The sequence below is a fragment of the Pristiophorus japonicus genome, chromosome 15 (genome assembly GCF_044704955.1).
Source record: "Pristiophorus japonicus isolate sPriJap1 chromosome 15, sPriJap1.hap1, whole genome shotgun sequence".
NCBI classification, from domain to species: Eukaryota; Metazoa; Chordata; class Chondrichthyes; family Pristiophoridae; genus Pristiophorus; species Pristiophorus japonicus.
In genome coordinates, this window is record NC_091991.1 from 147848315 (window position 1) to 147870152 (window position 21838).

At 39.8% G+C, this 21838-nt stretch overlaps 1 protein-coding gene across 3 annotated transcripts in view; it reads right to left on the reverse strand.

Annotated features, from left to right (window-relative positions):
- Nucleotides 1-21838, reverse strand: part of axin1 (axin 1) — a 318392-nt gene that overhangs the window by 106758 nt on the left and 189796 nt on the right. For 2 of the 3 annotated variants that reach the window (XM_070901076.1, XM_070901074.1), the window contains exons 1-2: nucleotides 17523-18064; nucleotides 9955-10936 (exon numbers count right to left, since the gene is read on the reverse strand). In XM_070901076.1, the coding sequence (XP_070757177.1) occupies nucleotides 9955-10832 (878 nt within the window). In that variant the 5' untranslated portion in view covers nucleotides 10833-10936; nucleotides 17523-18064. Of the gene's footprint in view, nucleotides 1-9954; nucleotides 10937-17522; nucleotides 18065-21838 lie in introns of those variants that run through there. The other variant, XM_070901075.1, reaches the window with a different exon arrangement.

Here is a 21838-nt window from a genome sequence, read left to right on the forward strand (position 1 = left end):
TGAACATAATAAACCTGCACCATACAAATTCTGCTCACAAGAGCAACAGCTCTGGGCAAAAATAGCAAATCCAAGCCCAGACATTTGGGAGAGGCCATGGTATTCAAGTAAAAACTTTGATGAAGGCATTAAAATACAATTCACTGGATACATCTAATCATGTGGTGAAATATGTAATGTTTAGAATTTATTTTGTTCAAACCCTTATTTTGGACATTAGAAATTTTAGTCAGCATGAAAAATATTGTGGGTGAAAAAATCTCAGCATTTTGAACACTTTGTGGGAACCCAGTGACTCACAATAAAATAGCAGCTATGTCACATACAATGGCACCGTTAACACTGAAGATGCCAATCAATGCCACCTATAGGATTAACAGTACTTACAATAGGTTTTCAATGAAACAGAACCCCATAAATTGAATTTAATATGCAATACATAGATTACAGATTGGTCTTGATCAATCTAGATACACAACAATATACTGCAGCAGTGAATTAAAAGAATTGTATTTAGACAGCACTGCATCATGCCCCTTGAAAATGTCCCAAAGCACTTTACATATGATTAGTTAGTTTCAAGTGTAATATGATAGCAACCATTTTATTCACAGCAAGGTCACAAAAACACCTATGCCATGAATAACCAATTATTCTGTTTTGTTGGTTGAGGGAGAAATGCCACGCAGGGAGACCTTCCTGCTCCTCCTCTTCGAATAGTGACATGGAATCTTTAAAATCCATCTGGACCACTGGAACAGAGAGCTTTGGGTTAACACCTCACCTAAAAGGACAACAATTCATACAATCGAGTGCTCTTCCAGTACTGACTGCACCAGTGACTGACTAGATTGTGTGCTTATGTTTAGAGCTAGGCTTAAACTCGTAGGCTTCCGAGTCAGAGGCAAGAGTGCCATCAAGTAAGCCAGGCTGACAAATGCTATGCAGTAAGAGAAGATCAGGATGGAATCTACCAATCACCCAAAAGTGGATATTTTGAATTCTGTATTGCCCCACATTGAACAGAAAATGTAGACTTGTGGGTACTGGCAAAAATCTGACTAACTGCATTTTTTGAGCTCATCAACTTTGAACCTTAGTTTCAATATTTTAGTAATAGTTTTCAACGTTAAACTAAATATTTAATTGAGATCATGAACTACTGTGCAATAGCATCCATCAGTTTTAAAAGGGTTATGTATTATTACACACATTTTCCAATGGCTATATAATGAGGCTATTTTTATTATTCATTCCTGGGATGTGGGCATCACTGGCAAGGACAGTATTTATTGTCCATCCCCAATTGCCCTCGAGAAGGTGGGTGGTGAGCCACCTTCTTGAACCACTGCAGTCCTTGTGGTGAAGGTACTCCCACAATGTCGTCAGGGAGGGAGCTCCAGGACTTTGACTCGGCGACGATGAAGAAACGCCGATATAATTTCCAAGTCAGGGTGGTGAGTAACTTGGAGGGGAACTTACAGGTGATGATGTTCCCATGCATCTGCTGCCCTAGCCCTTCTACATGGTAAAGGTTGTGGGTTTGGGAGGTGCTGCCGAAGGCACCTTGATGGTACACACTGCTGACACATTGCGCCAGTGGTGGAGGGAGTGAATGTTTAAGGTGATGGATGGGGTGCCAATCAAGTGGGCTGCTTTGTCCTGGATGATGCCAAGCTTCTTGAGTGTTGTTAGAGCTGCACTCATCCAGGCAAGTGGAGAGTATTCCTTGTAGATGGTAGAAAGGCTTTGGGGAATCAGGTGGAGAGACACTCGCCGCAGAACACCCAGCCTCTGACCTGCTCTTATAGGGCCCAAGTTTTTCCCCTCTGCTCCATGAGGTGTGCGGACTTTGTAGTACAGAAATGGCGCTGATTTCTTACCTCCGTATTCTCCCCATTGGTTCCAGGCCTGTGGCGCAGTGCATCGGAATGCGTGTTGGGCAGAGCTACAGCTCTGCGCCAAAAAGAGTGCCAGCAGCTGTGCGCGTGCACAGTAGCTCCTGGCCATCCCAGCGCGTTCTGGCTCCGGGCGACCCTATCCCTGGCCGAAGGGACGACGCGATGTTCGCCGCCCCTATCCCGGACCAAGTGGCCTGCCACACAGGCCAGCCACTCCCCGCGCTGAGGACTACAAGAGACAGGTTGGTTGGGGGGGGGGGGGGGAGGGGAGGGGGGAGAAGAGAAAAAGAGAAGAGTGCCGGGGTGGGCCTGCTGTGTATCTCTTCTCCCCCCAGCCCCCCTTAAGATGCCGCGTTCACCATCCACCACCCCCAGCCTGCCACATTGAGCCTTCTCTCTCTCTCCTCCTCCCCGGTTCAGATGCCGCGTTTTCCCTCCCCTATCCCAGGCTGAAGGAACTCCCACACGGCCAGCCGCTGCCAAGTTTAGTTGAAGGTAGGATTTACTTCAGTTCTTTGTTAATTTAATTATTTACTTCAGTTCTTTATTTTTTATTGAATGCTTATTATTTTTTATGCTTTGTTTGGTGCTTGGTGGTGCTTTAAATGTAGTTACTTGCGCCGATTCCTTAACTCTAGGTAAGGTTTTTCTGTGCGGACAGAAGTGGCAACATACGCTGGCCTAAGTTAGTTTGAAGCAACTATTTGCTGGCCAAACCCGCTTAAATGGCTGGGAACGCTTCCTTTTGAAAAAACTAAACTAAAAAAAATCTAACTAACTCACTTACATTGCCGCAAATTAAATGGCCAGAATTGCAACTATAAAGATAATCCAGAAAAATCAAGTTGCTCCAAAAAAAAAACCGGAGCAACTCCTGGGGAAATTTGGGTGTGTGTGGCTGGTCCAGTTAAGTTTCCGGTCAATGGTGACCCCCCCCAGGATGTTGATGGTGGGGGATTCAGCTATGGTAATGCCGTTGAATGTCATGGGGCAGTGTTTAGAATCTTGCTTGTTGGAGATAGTAACTGCATGACACTTTTGTGGCACAATTGTTACTTGCCATTTATCAGCCCAAGTCTGAATATCATCCAGGTTTTGCTGCATTAGGGCATGGACTGCTTCATTATCTGAGGAGTTACAAATGGAACTGAACACTGTGCAATCAGTTTTAACATCCCAAATAAAACAAAAACTTATTTTCCTTCAAAAGTAATTCCCTCGTTCTGAAACCCTCGTTCAAATTCTGAACCAGTCCCCAATTTCTTCCTCATCCTGTACAAGTACAGATTTTAAAAAATAAATCAGCATGCACTAAGTTTGGAGAAACAACGTTACTTCGGGTCAGTTTTCTGACTTGTGCATGGCATTTGTGGCTGTGACATTTATACTTTAACAGAATGTATCTGCAAGCAGCAGGCTGTGCTTCTCTATGAAGAAATGTTAATGCATGCAGTGCAATGTACAATTGTATTAATACAGACTTAACAAAAGACAAACATTATTTAGCTAATTAGGGAAGAAATTTAATAAGATAGTCACAAGAAATGTTCACTGTGCTCCAATGATTTGTGACTGTCCAAGACACAAGTATGACTGTCCTAGGCCCAAGTAAGATGCCAGATGCAGGCACAAAATAATTTAATCTATGCAGCTCCCTTTTCAAGTAATAAAGCATCCTGATCTTCATACTCAACTATTTTAGACAGAAAACAGTGATTGACTAGATAGTTTGGTTTATCATATCTTCTTCAATGTTGACAGGCAGAAAGGATATTTTTACCCTCATTACAAGCTTAAAATCTCAGATCTGTTTAAGGTTAACAATCCCTTCGAAGTACCATTTTTCCTGCAGCGTAATGGAACCAATATGCTAAGTAAGGTCGGTGAAGGCACCAACCCTTTCATTCCTTGATACGGATATACAAGCTGTTAACCATTGAGTTAACGTTACAAATGCCAAAACGTCTAAAATGTTAAGACTTTACATTTCCCTCATTGCTGCATGTAATTATTTTGTAAACAATTTCAGATTTTCCATTTCCAATACTGTATCTGGAAGTCCATTTCATCACTCTTTGTATGGAAAAAATTCCTCATTTACCTTTTACCAGTTTGAACTCATGTCCCCTTATCCAACTCTAGCAACTTAATTTAAAGTAAAATTCAGATTTATCTTTTCCATACCCTTATCATGTACATCACTTTATAAATCCCCTCCCGGACACCTCCGTTCCCGTTTGAAAAGCCCAAGTTTCCCCAATTTCTCCTCATAATTCAGACATTTTACACTAGGGACCACCAGCCTCATGGTATTTCTTTGCACTGCTTCACATTTTTCGTGCTAAGCAGAACTGGACTCCATACTCGGAGTGCTCTGACCAGAACATTGTAGTTTGCTCACTTCTTCCTCTGACATAGTCTACTATTTCAGCTATGTAATTTATTATACTGGCTTTGTGGATCACTGCTCTGCATTGGTTAGATATGTTGAGAGTAAGACACCAAGGCGCCTTTCAATTTCATCCTTGGCTATTTCAACATTATGCATTTGTGTTATCCATTTGTCCTTCAAAAGCACAGCATTTTACACATGTCTGCATTAACTTTCATCTGCTATTTTCTGCCCACAAACATTGTTTCCAGCTCATTCTGTAGTTTCATTTCCACTAAATCATCCTAGTTTGGCATCATCTGCAAATTTGACTACTTTGCATTGAGTTTCTGAATCCTAGTTTTTGATGGATATGATAAACAGCAGTGGTCCCAACACTGAGCCTTGGGACAGCCAACTCATTCCTTACCACCACCATCACCTCTGACATACCCATTGCATTCTGCCCATCAGCCACTTTCTTATCCATTTCTAAGATTTATGCTGGATTCCCACAGTTTATGTTTAACTAATTGCTTTTCATGTGGAACTCTGTTAAATGCCTTTTGGAAATTTATGTTATAGGGTTTTCCACATTAGTGAATGACATTTATCAGGCAGGATCTTTCCCTTCTGAATCCATGCTGACTACTGCTTCCTAGGACACTGTTGTACAGATAATCCTCAAGTTTACTCCTGATAATTAGGTCCATTATTTTATACAGAATTAAAGCATGACTAATGGGTCTATAGTTGCCAATATCTGTTTAATCACTTTAAAAAAAAATATGGGCACATCAGCCCCCTTACTGGTACCTACGCAGTGTTCAGTGTCTCCTTCAGTACCTTAACGCTTCGCCCAGTCTCTTTCGTTACTCCGGGATAAATGTCACCTACACCTGTGGATGCATTTGTTTTAAGCTCTTTAAGTCTATCTAGGACTTTCATCTCATTTTTATCGAAAGAATAATTTTGCTTTGGTTCTGTTTGGAGAAGGCACATTGCTCACCCTATTTTTCTATTTCACATGGCAACATGGCACTTCCAAATACAGTTACCAAGCCACGAGATCAAAGGGAGCCACTGTTCACAGTGGTTTGGTTTGGAGAGCTGAATCCATTCATTGTTATCGCATGATGCCCAGGCCCAAGGCTACACCGGTCAGGGCCCAAGGGAATCTGCTGCAGGGGACCAGGCCCCAGTGCCTCAGGCCCCGCTCATGTCCGCAGTCGTGCTCCCCCATGTCCGCAGTCGTGCTCCCCCTGGCCGCCCCAGTAGCGCTGGTTCCATTTCCTGGCCCGCACGTAGGGGGCAGGGCCCAGTGAAGTCTGCCACATATTTGGATGGAGCTGGACGCTAATTGGGTGGGCCATGCCACTGGTGCTCGTCTCTCCTCTGATTGCACTCGTTCTAATAATTTTTTTTTACCGTTTAGGTTTTTGATCTCACTTGCTTTCTCTGATCATCTTTTTAAACTTGTTTCTGTATATTTCTATATTCATCCCAGTAATTGATTTCTCACTACAAATTTAAAGTAGTAATTTTTCCCTTTGAGTTCTTAAATTAGCCTTTATAAATTTATATATCGAACTCCTGAACTTGGGGATTTTTGAATGCCAAATCAGGACCATTCGCAAATACCAAGTCATGAAGCAGTCAATTATTAAATTTACCAATTGTGATGAACCGATGCATAATATCAGTCAGTTGCTTAAGACAAAATTTAAGATTGAGCCCATTGTTTTAGACGCATTACAGGTTCTGGTGGTAGCAATGGAATATTACAGACATATGGGAGCAACTGTTAACCAACCACATGCTATCTAGATTGTCATTTCAAAAGGAGCCACAAAACCAAGCAAAAGAGTACAGACAAACACGAGCTGAGGTACTAAATTTAAATTTTATACTAACAACTGAGTGTGTGCCTCTAGCTATGCTAATGTCCACTAGCACTGGCCTAGGCAATATACTGCCTGCATCAAACCCACCACAATCTCCAGTCTGGACAGTACATTACACCAGTTACTGCTAAACGCTTAAGTACTGTGCAAAGTGCATAAAATGTATGTTGCCTGATCAGGACATTACTGCCTGGTATAGTTTTCTCAAGATATCCAATCCTGTCCAAGGCAGCTTGTTTTATGCAAGTTACTTGCAAATTGTGTTCAGATAGATCTTCACTAGTTCCCAATTGAGACCTTTAGTTCTTCACAAATGAATGTATCCACCAATTGAGCTCCTTGCATTAAATGGTCTTTGTTTTGGCTTGCAGGGTTAGCGAACTGTAATCTGGTGAGGGTTTTTGTATACATAAACAGGAAAAAAATTGACATACTTTTTCATAAAGAAACTGGAATAAGGACTGACTGAGACACAAAAGATTATAGTATCTCTTTGTAACGGTGAAGATTATTTGTTGATTCACGTACAACTTTTTTTTTAAAAAAGGGAAAAATTGGGTGCTTGATTCCTGTATTGTAGGATGTTTTCTATTGCACTGCTTGAAAAATTGATGCTGTATTTATATTCCATTGTTACCATCGGAACCTGCCCCAACTTCAGCAGTTGTAATATAATTAAGCAGTACCAATGCATCTAGTAGCAGAAAGACCACCACTTTTCAGGTATTTTTTATCCATATTGGATGAAATTTAGTGCATCTGATGGTACACTTAATCAGTTGCTACCAGAGACATTGGAAGCTGTGGCCTGTTAATTTTCAAACCACCTGTGGGATAATCTGTTGGACTGCCTGTGCACGCTCGGACTGTAGTTTTTGCCTTGTTGGTCAGTATAGACTTTTCCCTGACCCAGGGGAAGGGTCTGGGACTAGATAATTGAACTCTAGTCATGAATTCAAACAATTGCATGCTCAATTGCATTATCTTGCACATGTGCTGATGGTTCTTTATTGCCACCAATGGTGTAAAATCTGTCCTGCAAGATTAAGAGCTTCTCAACACATTGTGGAACTCCTTTAGTAGAAGTGGTTCTGCAATATACTTGTATAAAATAACATGTTGCATAAGGTATTAGACTTTGTTTCATAAAGATTAGGGACAGGCTAAATGGTGTGTATTTGAAATACACATTTTATCAGTGAGCAATAAACAAAGCCTGTTACATCTGGGAACATTTTGAAATGGACTATTTTATTTGATTACAAACTAATGGATTTGATTTGATTTTTCTTTGTTTTATTCATAAGCATGTCTCAAGGACAGCACTGCTTTAGTTGGTGTTCAGCCTGAAGGATATTTGGCTTGTACCAATATCCAAGAACTTCAGTGCTTTTTGGTAGAGCATGATCACTGAGAATAATGAGCTATTTAATTAATTATTCATTGTTTAGAAACAAAATTAAAAATCCAACTGTAGCACCATCACTTAACTGTGTTGAAACAATGTGACTTCACATGCATTATGCTAGTTCTGCTATTTATCTTGCCCCAATTACTTTTGCCAACGCTCATAAGGAAAAGATTACATTTTATCTAGATATCCGATAACCAGCAGGAGGGAAGATGAGAGGTTTATTTTTTTAAATTACAACAGTTCCTATTGGAAGAGATATTGCTACAGATACATTTATACTGTCCTTCTCCCAAAATATGAGTAGTCTTTCTTTTCAGCACCATAATCTGTTACTGCAAATTTTCTTTTGTACTAAGGTAAAATTAAACACTCAGTACAGGCAATCACAATGTCAAAAAACAAGACTAAATCCCAATAATCGAACACAGAATAGTAAACAATGGTTTAAAAGTGTTGCCAATGGTTAAAGAAGGATCAGCAATACCAGGTATCAGGGAAAAAAATCCAGTTTCTTCGATATATTCATTTATGTCTAGCATGTCTGTATAATTTGCTTCTCAATTCCCCCTTTTCAGTTGTATTTCTTAAACATATTGGAAAATCCCCCAGTTTTGTGTTAACAAAAATGCCTTATTTCAAGTTAATTTTAAATGTATCTGACCCGGGATGTCCTTTTAATCAGATGGGGTACATCTCAAAACATTTTAGCAGATTAAAGGACAGATTTTTGTCCGGTTGTTGAATCAATTTCACATTTACTTTCAAAACAATAATTTTGAAATACCAAAAACCATCTCATGTATATCTCAATGAACCTGCATTGAAGCTAAGTTCTAGAACCCTCACCAACTAATGCAGCAACACTTTATAACCTAACTACACAAAGTGTTTTCCTTAGTTTTAAGACAGTACCATATTACTGAAAAATCAGTCATGATATTTGTCTCAACTGAAAATGTTTAGAAGCAGGCGCTGATGACTGATGAAGGAAATCCTGCCCTTCCATTTCTAAGGTCACTTAGAAACAGTTACATAATTCTGCAATGTTGACTAGAAAATCTTTAAAACTTCAAAAATGAAGTGAGGATGTGTCTTAAAAGGTGCTGGTGAAAAGATCTCATTAAATCTTGAGAATCTCCTTAACTCTACATTCACAGGGTTGCAACATGTACAGCAGTATGGCCTTTCTTGCAAGATTATGTACTGACAGTAGGCCTCGGAAACCATCACAAAGAAAAGTTACCATTTCTAGCTTCGGAGGAAAGCTTTGCTTGATGAGAATTCATCCCAATTTACAGTGTTATTTTTTCTGTATAATACGAAAATATAAAGATGTGTAAAGAGCACTCAGCCCGTCTCATAATACAAGTCCACTCCAGACCGATCTAACCATCTTATTTTTACAGAAATTCTCTCCAACGCCTATGCGGTGGTGCTGATTACAAAGTAGACTGCACTGAGCAGTGCTTTGATTGAGAACTGCAAGAACTGAACAGAGCGTTACACAGTTTAATTATGGCAGTGATGTGGGAAGAGAAAAAGCGCACGAGTTATAAATAATATTGATTGATAAATGTGTTTCACTGGAACTGATACATTCAAAGCAAAAAATAATGACCAAATTTCATTCCTGGATCAGCCACTCCTGATTTTTAAGTGTTTCCTGGTACAAACACTCGATACCAACTTTATGCACTAAATATACTTTGATTGACTAATACATATTGAAACTATCAGCAACAGCAACACTGTATACATTAACTTCAAATCTGGTTAGTTAAGTGACTAGTACAAAATAAATCCAGCTTTTTTTCCTGCCATTAAAGTAATTACAATAAAAGCATTTGAGCAGCATTTTAGCAAATAAAATGTAAAATTCATTATTAAAACGGCAGTATGCATTCAATGACAAGAAGCTTCACTTCCAAAATAAAAGTAAACCCTTTAAGCCACAAAATATTTTATCTACATCATCCTTCATGGTTCATCCAATGTAGTCACTAGCATTCTAGTAAAGCGAAAAAAGTGAGCATTTGAATTTCTTGCACTGTAGACATTTATTATTGGGTTTCAGTAAACCAATGATGAGCATGTGAAATTTCCAAACTGCATTAACTTGTATGTGCAATAGCATTAGATTGTTAATTGTCCTTTGAATTTTGGGTTGTGTCTGGAGAGAGTATTTTAAAGTGTATAACAGCTCAAGATGATGGATTAAAAACATCACAAACATTTTAGCTTAAGTGCAACTTTCCCACAAAGCGTATTGTTACAAACACATTAAATAAACCCAGTGACAACACTGATTTTTAAATGTGATGAACATTTCAAGATTCTGACCCTTAATACCACTAAGCCATTTACCTGTATTCCCGACCTTCGTCGAATCTCCTGGTTGGACCAGCACGCTGTGGCGCCGTTTCCATGAGCAGTTTCTGTGTAAGCCTGTTTACAGTGGCCAACTCTCTCCCTTTTTGTTCATCTGTGTCTTGGTCACATTTCCATTCCTCATCCTCATTCAAAGTAGGTAAATATCCTAATAATGCCTTTCCTGTCCCAGACCCTGAGCTCTGATCACTGTACAACTTTGGACTTTCTCCACCTGTCCTCGTATATTCCAAATAAATATCAGACTTCAGGAATACAGGGTAGGTGTTCTCCTCCATCATTGTCTGAATTTCAGTTTGGGCCTGGTCAAACATGGCAGGGTCTATCTGTTGCTTCATTACACAATCCTTTATGAAGCTTTTAGTGGCTGGTTTGATCTGCCTGGACACAATGCCATTATTATCCAGAATGTATTTTTTATATATGGCTTTTGCTAATTTAAGCCGCTTTTCTTCATTAGAATCATTAGGTTCCAGTTTTCTAAATCCACTGCACGCAAACCAAAAATCCAACAGGTCCGCACAGTCTTCTTGTTTTAAGAAAGTCCTGAATAAATTTATTCCATCCTGATCATCCAGCAAGGAGTGTAAGGACTCTGCCCATCTCAGGTATGGAGGCGTTGGTGAAGCACTCCCCTCTGGTTCGTAACCCAAATCCAGATCTGGCCTCCGTGGGGTTGCTGTGGAAGCCTCACTTTTAAGCCCATCGGGTTTTGTGGGGTAGAAACTGTGGTTTAATTGCCTACTGTCTGTAGACGCCAGCTCACCCTCCTCACCTGGGACTGGTGGCCTTGGTGCATCTTCAGTAAAGCTTCCCCCGAGGTCCATCATATACGCCTTTCCCCTCGCACTCATTTTTATAGCGACCGCACACACACCGCCAAATCCAATGCAGTCCCAATTCCTCCTATGGTCAAGTAATCAAGCAGAGAACAAATGTTGCTGGTATTGTATTCTTCCTGTAATTAAAAAAAAGTTAATCATTCCTGCAATATTTTAACAAACAGCAAATATCCTAACTGAGCTTTACTTTGTAGCAAAAGTGGCCTTAGCTAATGTAGACCAGAGATGAATGATACGTCTTTTAAGTTACAAATCACAGGTCAGACAAACATCTCTTTCTAGTATTTCTCCTAAATCCAAAACATTATGAACAAAATGAAAACAAGAGACTCAAGTCTAGCTTATACCATGTCATTTTCAACACCACTTCATGCTATTACATTCTTTAACTTTCATAACTTATCATCCTATCACAAACAAGGATATACATGGCTTGCAAGTGTGAGACACCAAACTTTGCACTCTAAATCAAGATGAGGGGATCAGGGTCAATTCATAATAACTTTATAACTGTTTTACTTAACTTTCGCTTAACCTACAGTAAGAGGAATGGCATGGGGCTTTCTCAAATGCTTCAAGTCAAAACCATCAGCATATTGATCATAGTTCACAAACTGTCAACATTAGATAAATAACTGGATGAATAGGTCCACTTTTTATTAGAACTTTATTTTTGTGTTGAAATGCTGAAGGTGCTACTATGAATGCAGTTGATAAGTTGCACAGTAAGTTAAATAATAATCCAATGTGAATTCCTACTGTCCGAGGTAGATCAGATCAAATATACAGCAAGTACTATATTCAGTTAATTCATCTGGGCAGGTACTATCTGCTGACAATCAATGTTCCCAATATATTGTCAGTTTTTTTGTGTGGGTAGAACAGGGAGAAGGAAGACAGACAAAAGAAACAGGAGAAGTATTCAATTCAAAGAGATTTTTTAGCAGAAACCCCATTCTACACTTACTGATCCAAAAGTCCCTCACTTAACAAAATACTAGGACCAAGATTTATGTTTAGAAGTTGAGTTAGTAACTACAGCAGTTATTTGATCAAAGAAAAAAATCATAAAACATCAATGCATTCTAGGTAGCAATCATTTTGCAATGGCATCATTATCACCCGAGTCAAAAAATTGCAGGTTCAAGCTGCTCCAGGATTTGAGCACATAACCTGGGCTGACATTTCAGTGGAATATCAAGGGAGTGTTGCACCATCAGAGATGCCATTAAACTATGGCCCCATCTGCCCCTCAGGTGGATATAAAAGGCCCTATGCCACTAAACATGGGAGTTCTCCTAGTGCCCTGGCAACATTTATCCCTCAACCAAGATCACAAACAGATATCTGATGATTTATCTGATTGCTGTTTGTGGGCCTTGCTCTGTGCAAATTGGCTGTCCTGTTTCCTTGCATTATAACAGTGATTACAAGTCAAAAGTAATTAATTGGCTCTGAAGTGCTTTGGGACCATCTGAGGTTGCAAAAGGTGCAACATAAATGCAGGTTTGTTCTTTTCCATTTTTTTTTTAAATGGTACTGTTTCCAATGGAAGACATGGCTTAGAAATAATTTTCTGAGGTCCATGGCATGCCAAAATGTCTTCCAATCACAGCTAAAAATCTCAATGGACAATGAAACAAAAATCATTCATAAAATGAAAAGTTAATTTCAGAACAGATTGCTCTAATTACCGAATCACCTACTAAAATTCATATCTATCATATATTAAATATTTTACATTACCATGCTTTTAATGTATCCTTTCATACTAGTCTGTGCATCAAATAGTAGTAAATGAAAAGGCTAATTCCAGATAATTGCAGTTTCAGTAACTAAAATATCCTACTTTTGATAACTGTGTAAAATTTCTACCATTGCTTTTTAACTCCTATTGGATTTTTTTAATTTGTTAATTACATTTCCTGTGATGACTGGAATATTTTCAGGCTCTTCAACCATATATTAAAATTTATTTTTAAAAACAATCCCCAATATAAGATCGTAAATCAGTGAAAACCGGTGTTGCATTATTACATCAAAAAAAGAAAATGGAAATCCAAGTTGTCAACAGCTGATATCTCTCCACACCAATTCAGACTGACATTTTTTTGCAAGTACATATTATTGTTGTGTTACTTTTGCAAGTATACAATGCTATTATGTAAGCTCAACAATGTGTTCTATTTACACTGCACCATACTGCATTTTAAGAATGGTGTTTTAACTCCAACATTACATTATGTGATGCACAATTAGGAAGTGGAATCTAGCTTAAAATAGATTGGTAAACTAAAAAAACTTTCCTAAACTGTGTGATGAGCTGTCAGCTAACGTCATTTCAACTTAAACTAAACACAGCCACATCTTGTGTTAAAAATATAATGGGGCTGTGCCCGAAGTTATACTTCTGACTATAGTCAGATTTGCTTGCGGAAGGGGCAAAAAAATTAAATATGACATGCTTGACATAAATGTTATATATTTTATTTAAAGCCTCAGAACTCACAGTACGTTAGCATTCACACACCATGCAATGGAATGCATAACGTTAATGAATACCCTCCAACATGCAACGCTGACAGCTGAATTATCTAGGATATGTTGAGGGGAAGCAAAGGACTCCCATTAAAAAAGGGCAGAACTGGAGGATGAATCAATAGCCATCATTGCCATACATTCGCTCTGACTGGTTAAGAGCAGCATAGATGGAAGCCCCAACCATTTTGCTGGGGAAAGTTGATAAGTACAAACTGCATTTTATTTTAAATACCAAAGATCGATTGATAAACCACCACAGAAGCAGCCTGCACAAGTAATTTTTTTTAAATTTAAAGTAACCTTTTAACTGCGATCAAATGACACATCCAATACTAAGAACACCCATGACTTCTTGAAGAGTGGCGTCAACCCTGATAATCTTCAAGTTACAACCATGTGTACAAACATAAATTAGTGTAGATTTCCAACAAGTTTAAAATCACCCTGTATATTTCTACAGATAATCAAGAAATTCCAATTTACATTTGTGCAGAATCTATTTCTCTGATTTTAAAACCTAGTAACTAGGAAGAGCTGAGCATCAAGATTTTTTTTTAAACAATCAATGTTAGAGATAGAGTGGCCTAGTTTTCAATGATGCATTCACAGGGGAACCAACTACTGATAAATATATTCATTTTCTTTTTTAAAACAACCTGCTTTAAAACGTATCGCGCCTTGCAGTATAAAAGCTTGAGCAAATTAAACAGCTGTCAATTGCACTAAGAATTTCAACATACTTAGCCAAATAATATTTAAAATTAAATCAAAGAGCAATTAAAACAATTATAGGCTCTTTTTTTTTTTCAAATCCATCCCAATGACATATACTGAATATAAAAATAATCAAACGGTACTATACTCACACGCATCGACCTGCATTTAAAAGCAGTCTGCCCGTTTGATATTTTAAACCCACCTACAATCGCTGTTTAATCTGCTACAATGTTTAAGCCATTATTCATCAGATACTTTTACCACTGAATCCTTTCCTGAGGGGTAAATCTTTAATCGTCCACCTTCAAACTAAGGTTAAATAGATATATCTAAACAGGCTAGTTGCAGAGATGGCAGATCGGGTTGGTACTGAATCGCTGTATCTTACATTGCGAGATGTTTGTGCATCAGTCCCCTTGATCTGACTGATGCATCTGCAGCCCGCATCGCATTCATTTCTTGGCCTCTCCGGCACAGTGGGGGATGGGAAAGAGCAAACGAGACCCTTTTTAGCTACTTGCAGTTCTCGTTTTGTTTCTAATAAAAACTGCCCAGGCCCTTTGATTTATAACATTCCAGCTTGTACAACTTTCCACATCAAATGTCGCAACAGTAATCAAATCTACGAAAGATTCCGCTGGAAACAAATCTCATCTAAACTTGATCTAGAAATGATTGGCATAAAATCCCAGCACGATTCAAACCCCCCAATGCACATTTTCAGGAACCTCTCCCCCACATTGCAATTAAACTCGCTCCTAGCTGCACGACCTACCTGTAAAAATCTATGTTCTGCTTCCGTGTGCATCTGAGATCTTTAAAGCCCAAACACCATAAGGATATTAACAACAGGAAAATACTTAAACACTTTCTTTGTTATTTTCAATCTCTCGCACACACTCAGACACACATACACATTCCCTGGCCCCTCTTGAAAGATCTAAATAGCGCCCCCTGTCTTAGCACTTGCACTGCAAGGAGTTCACCAAACATTCAGATCCACACATCACAGAGACTGAAAATCCTTTGGCCTAAACACACACACTAATTCTATAATAAAATAACTTGTAACTTTACAAAATTCAATACTTCTTTTTTGCTAATTGTGATTCGTGCTTATTGTTAAAATACGTCTCAGAATGCTCCCTGATATGAAGTTGTCTATTATAATGCCTTTGTATATTTCACACAATGTAATTCTCCCAATAATCAAGCACATTCGCGCAAACATTTTACTCTTAGAAATGTAGCAAAATGCTAGATTGGATTAACAAAACATGGCAGTGCAAAACATTACTGCAGGAAACCTTCATGAACTATTGCGACTTTATAGATCATTTCACATTGCCATACTAAATATCGCATTATACAAATTGTGTTTACGTATCAGGGTCAACTTCACACATACAACTTCACTTTTAGGACAATAATATTTAAATATCGAAGCCAGAACAGTTGAGAAAAATACGAATTAACAAACTGCATGTGTTCACACATTGCTGCAATTATTATTTGTTTTGGTACAGGTCATAATGTCATTTATATTATCAAGGCTGCAGGACATTCAGTACTTAAAGGAATTACAAGTAAAATCAGGTCATTCATACACTTGAAAACACAAAAGATACAAAAAACACTCTCTGCTTAATTATATCCGGTCAAAAATGCCTACACGGGTTACAATCCATTGTTTAACTACCAAATCATAACACTAACAATGAAAAATAGTTATTCCGGACACCATGAGCTGTGTTTTGGACGTTTCACCTACAATTAATATCACTAGAGCAAGTTTTATCCTAATGCCTATTCATTATCATTTGAAACATTTCAATTGAGAATTAGTACCATACACAAATGAAATATCTTCATTCAGAAAACTGTAGCACATGCAACACAAACATGTAGTTTTGCATTTTTTATTCATTTAACCCGATGCTGACACCCAACATGGATATTTACCACAATCCCTTAAATTATGTGCGTGTACTCTTAAGTTATAATTTTGCATTAAAACCCTTACTCCGAATAGGACCAAAAAAAATCTAGATATTTTGACTTTCCCATCTCCTTAGCCCCTCCATCCCACCCTCTCCTGTAAATACAGGCTTTGAAAAATTATATATATATTTTTAAATCAACGGAAACTTAAAGAACATAGGCTACATCACATTAATTGTCTGTTTTAGTTATAATGATTTCTAGATCGATCTGTGTTCGGCAAAGGAATAAGCTATATTCGAAGTTCAGAGGTCAGCCAAGGTCAAACTTCTCACTAATGCTTTCACCACTAAAAAGTTCAAACCGCAATTCTATATTTTTCCTCAAAAGACCAGTTCCCCAATAACTCAAATATCTACACGCAAATCAGTTCGATAATTGCATTAAACCACTATATTATGACTAATTTCAATTTTGCGAATTTTACAATTTATTGATCATGTCTTCCAAGATTAAATGTTGTCAACCCCCATATGGCCTAAATCAAACACACCTTTATAGCAACAGATCCAAAATGAACGCCGCGCATTTTACAACCTCTTACAAAGTGCAGATTAAAAATAACATTGCTAAACCGGAGTTAACCATTGTAAAGGCAGCTATGGTAAAGGCGGCACTAAAATATACGCAGTATACCGACAGAATGAATGTGATCAGTGCAAAAAGAAATAGGATGGAAAACACCTGTCAAAGACAAAAACTGTTGTTGAATAGCGAAACGATACAGGTCAATGCGTTTATGTTTAGTTGACAAGAGTAACATTAAGGCCAATAAGCAAACGCTAAAGCACGACTTTTGTGTTCAGCTAATGTTTTTGTATGGAGTGTAACAGCTAATTCAGCTCAGGAACGCGAACAGATGTCACTACTATTTGGACCAACAACTGTGAAGTTGGGCAAAGTTTCCAGCTATTAAATGACTGGATTCTTTGCAGCTCGCCTTCCAAAAGCAATGTTTCCTTTATACAGGAATTGCAGCTTCCCTTCGCTGTGATAAAGTAGGAGGGCTGGCAGAACACAACAGTGCAGTGCGTGTGGCATTCACACCAAACGAAAAGCGGGTATTACTGAATACATTACAGAAACATTTTAGTCCTTTGATGGGACCCACCAAGAATCAATTGCGATTGTAAAAAAAAAATTGCATTTCAAACCAGATCTGCAGATTCGTGCAAGCTGATCCAAGTTATTTTTTAAAGTTACAGTATGCACGTCAAGGGGGTCAGTCTCTGAATTTGCAAGTCACCAGAATGTTTTCCCTTCTTTACTCGCAGCTCTTTTGACCCCCCTCCTCCCCGCGCCCACACTTTTGCTGGAGGGCTACCGGAGGCGGCTGTGAAGTGGCTCAAAAAAGCTGCCGGAGCCGAGCTTTTGCTTTTCCACCCACCTCCCCCTCCCCACACACACACACACACACACTGAAGGGTCGGACTGGTCATTTACCTCGTCCTACACATGCACCGTCGCGGGTAACTCCTTTCCCCAGCCGAATCTGTTGGAAAGTTTCTTCCATGAGGAGGATCCGCGGTTACGGCCGGGCAGAAACGGCGGCGACGGCCGCCTCCGCCCCGGCTCTTCCATTATTTATTTTTTATATATTAAAAAATCCTTGCCCTCCTCCCCCCCCAGATTTGTTGATTTGTTTCAATGTTATTTTGATATATATTTAAATATAATAAACATTAAACAAAGACCAAACCAGCTTTTTTTTTTAAAGATTTTTTTTTAAAAACACTCTCCCGGGAGCGGCGGCGGCGTTGAGTTAATCTGAAGAGGTTATTTTTATAGATGTATATTTTCTGCGCTGTGGAGAAATCACGACGCCTGCTCCTGCCGTGCTCGGCGTTGGCTCGCTCGCTCGCGACTAACCGCCTCGAACGATTAACTCGAAGCCCCTGCACCGCGAGCGGACATCAAAGCACATCGCCGCCGCCAGCAGCAGCAGGTCCTGGCAGCTCACAGCACACCTTCAGCCTCACAAAGTGTCCTTATTCATTACTTTACCCCCCTTCTGTCTCTCGCCTTCCATTCTTTCCCCACCCCCCCCCCCCTCAAAAAAACCACATCCTTTTTCGAAACCGCTGCCGAAGGAAATGAGGGAAAATAAAAATGAAACGAGAAGTTTTTTTTTTGGGAATCCGCTTTCATCCAAAAACGCCTACTATTAAGCAGGTCGGACCTGATCAAAGCATTCTCTTACTGAAAGCGTTCGGCGACCCCATTACCTCATCGACGCCCCACGGTTCCCAGGTTGCTGATTGGCTGGCCGACGTCGAGCGGCGTCCGAAAGGCATGTTGGGAAATGTAGTTCTGCCGCGCTGTTTTTTTACGACACGGGGGGAGGGACCTATGGCTCCCAGAGAGCATTGCGAATTAAGCGCAGGCGCATTTAGACCGCAGCGTTTACATGTTTTTTCATCGATCTGAGGTAGTAACGGTTCTTGTGTTCTTTTTTTTTTATATAGAGGGAACATATTTTTCCAGTTTATTTGCTGTACACCTTCTTGGTCTTCCTCATCTGATGAGGTCTGTTGCTCTGCCTCCTTCAAATGCAGGTCTCTCTGTGTGGCTATGTTGTGAAGTATGCAGAACATTTGCAGAATATTGGGGATGGATCATTGTGCTTTGTAGGATAAGTGCATTGAGAGGCGTGAGTTTGGGGCTAAGAGGCGAGGGCCCAGGGGCAGCACGGGCCAGCCCACACTGCAATATGTATGCACACTAGGTCTGTGCAGCAGAGCAGGTCTCCAGTCGTCTTGGATAACCTTTGCCACTGGACCAAGACCTAGCCTCTGTCAAGCCCGTGTGGTGGCTGGTGTGCAACGGCTACGCCACGTTAAAAAAATCCACGCACAGGCACCTTCCACCCTTCAGGATGTCGTTCAGGACCTGGAATATTAGATCCTTCATTGAAACACCTGTGAACTCATCCTCTTTTGGCGTGGAAGCAAGTCATCCCTGTTTTGAGGGACTGCCTATGATGATGATGATTTGCTGTTATTCCAGTATGTTTATGGTACAGATTTAAGGTTTGACTTATTAGAACATACACAATGGGTAATACAATGTCATGAAAAATAAATAGGAAGTGAATTTGTGCCTAATGAGTGGCCCAGGCCCATCAACAGCAATTTGTATATTAAATGTTTGGGAACAGGATACATTTAGCAATTGCATGACCATAGGGAGGAGTAGACCATTCAACCCCTCCAGCCTGATTCCCCATTCACTTGGGCCATGGCTGATTGGTATCGCAGCTTCATATCCCATGATAGCCTTACCTAACAAAAATCTATCAATCTCAGTCTTAAATTTCAGCTGTTTTTTGGGTGAGTTCCAGATTTCTACTACCCTTTGTGTGAAAAAAGTGTATCCTAGCTCTAATTTTAAGATTGTGTCCACTTTGTTCTGGAATCCCTCACCGGAGAACAGTCTCTCTGTATCTGTTCTTATCAAATCCTTTGATCATTTTCAACACCAATTAGATCACACTGCTATCTTCTAAACACAAGGGAATACAAGCTAAGTTATGCAACCTGTCTTCATAATGTTAACCCTCTCAACTCTAAATTATTGCATTACCTGTCTGTTCGCTGCTGCAAATTTCTAACTGTTTTTGTGGCCAGAATAAGTTTGTAAGATTTGTTAAATTCATAAAATATTTAAAGTTAGAACTGAATTGATAAGAGGGACTTTGAAAATACATGTCACAATTCTTTTAATAATTTTACAGCATTACTTTCACATTTATGAAATACATTATCATCGCTTGACCTATTCCTGTGGCTCACCGTGTTTATCAAATGAACCGGTGATTGATGCATGTAAACATTATGGAAAAAGTAAATCCAGAAAATTTACTTCAAACCAAATCACATGAGTTGGACAAGGAGCTGCTGATTCAAACTAATAAAAGACAAATTTAAGACTGAGATTAATACATGGAATGGATTTGCAGGAAGAGTAGAGGAGGCAAAAATCCTTGAATAACTTTAAAAAAAAACAATTGGATGCTGCAAAGGAAATCTTTAGGGTCTCCCCCTACTAGATGAACTAAGAACAAATGTACAAACTTTTTCATCAATTATGAATTGCACAAACCAGGAAGGTCCCAGAATTGATTCTCAGTTAATGCTGAGTTAGCTAATTGCATTTTTGTAGCAATAGAGGTGCTATAGTTGGGAAATTTCTCGAGTTAAGGGAGGGGACAATCAGCCAGTGTTTGTGTTTTGAATTCCATCTGGAAAAGGGTTGCCAACTCTGGTTGGAGGCATTCCTGGAAATTTGATCACATAATGTTCAAATCACACAATATCTGACCATGTGACATCAGATCACATGACTTCTGCAAATGTTGTTATGACATCTCTCTTCCTATCTCGTTGGACCTGGGTTATGTGTGAAGGCTTTAATTCTGAACTGAGCATCTCTGTACTTGGACATCGAAACTGGCCTGTTCAGACCGACTTTAACCAAACCGAGAGATTGCACAAAAGGCAACGGGCTCATTGTTTGGGGCATGGCACACAGAGTACATCGTCCTAAACTCAGTTCAATGCCAGTTCTTAATTATTCCATGGGCTCGGACTCGAGGAGTGGTCCCCTGGTCTCCCTTTCTTCCCCCTTCCTTTGACCCCCATTCCCCAGTCTCTCCGACTCTCAAGTCAACCTGACCTGCCCTCCCCCCCTTGAATCTCGAGCGCCCCGCCCTCCCGAATCCTGAGCCCCTCACGACTCCTGAGCAACCCTGAAACGGCTCCTTAGCACTCTCTAAACTGAGCACCAACTCCTGAGCACCCCAAGACTTCTGACTCCTGAGCCCTCCCCCCACCAAGTCACCTCCCAACTGCAACTCCCTGAGCACCCATCCTCCCCTATCCCAACTCCCGAGCCTCTCATCCAACACATTGTTCCCACCGGAACAGCTGGTTCCAGCTCTTTGCGACGGCAGCCTGTGGCATCCCAGAGCAGGAGTGGGGGCACTGCTGCGGCAGGAAATTTAATGTGCGAAGGTCTCCTGCGCTGTTAGCAGCAGTGCCTGGGCACCATTCCAGCAGACATCCATTGGCAACCCTAATCTGGAAGTGTATGTGTGCAGATGAGAGAGTGAGGCTGAATAACCTGACTGCACACAGTCTAAAGTTATACATGCAGATTGACCACTTGGGGTGAGGTACTGGAGGGTGAATGGTTCTTGCAGAGACATGCTGCGGCATACATTCAATGTCTTTAGAGGGTGAATATTGGCAGAAAAGGGAGGGGGAAAAGCTTTATATATGCTGATTTTTAAAACTGAAATATGGGTTGCAGTAGCGCTACACTAATGCACACTAGTTAGAATTAGAGTTGAGAACTTCCCACGCTCTGCTCTGTGAGAATTTGAGAGGCCAATTTAATTCTGGTGGGCTTGAAAAACTACTGGTGACAGTTTAGCAGCTCAAAGTTTATTTCCACCTCAACACATTATTTTCTGTTCAGTGTAAACTTTGTGCTGATGCAGATAGCCATGGAAATTTTTCTTTTTAGTATTTTTTGATCCTCCTTTGTTGCCTCGGTTGAATTGTTCTTTTTAATGTAGGTGGTTCTCAACCCAAAGCCTACCACAAAATCATTTCTTCCTGTAGCTCCTGTTTAGGTATTAGTGTTTTCTTAAGCATCACAATCCACGAGCTGAATACATCCAAAACTGGCAAGGACAGAGCGACTATCATTTTGCAACTCTTCATGGTCCAAGTTTTAAAGATTGATCTTAACATTCC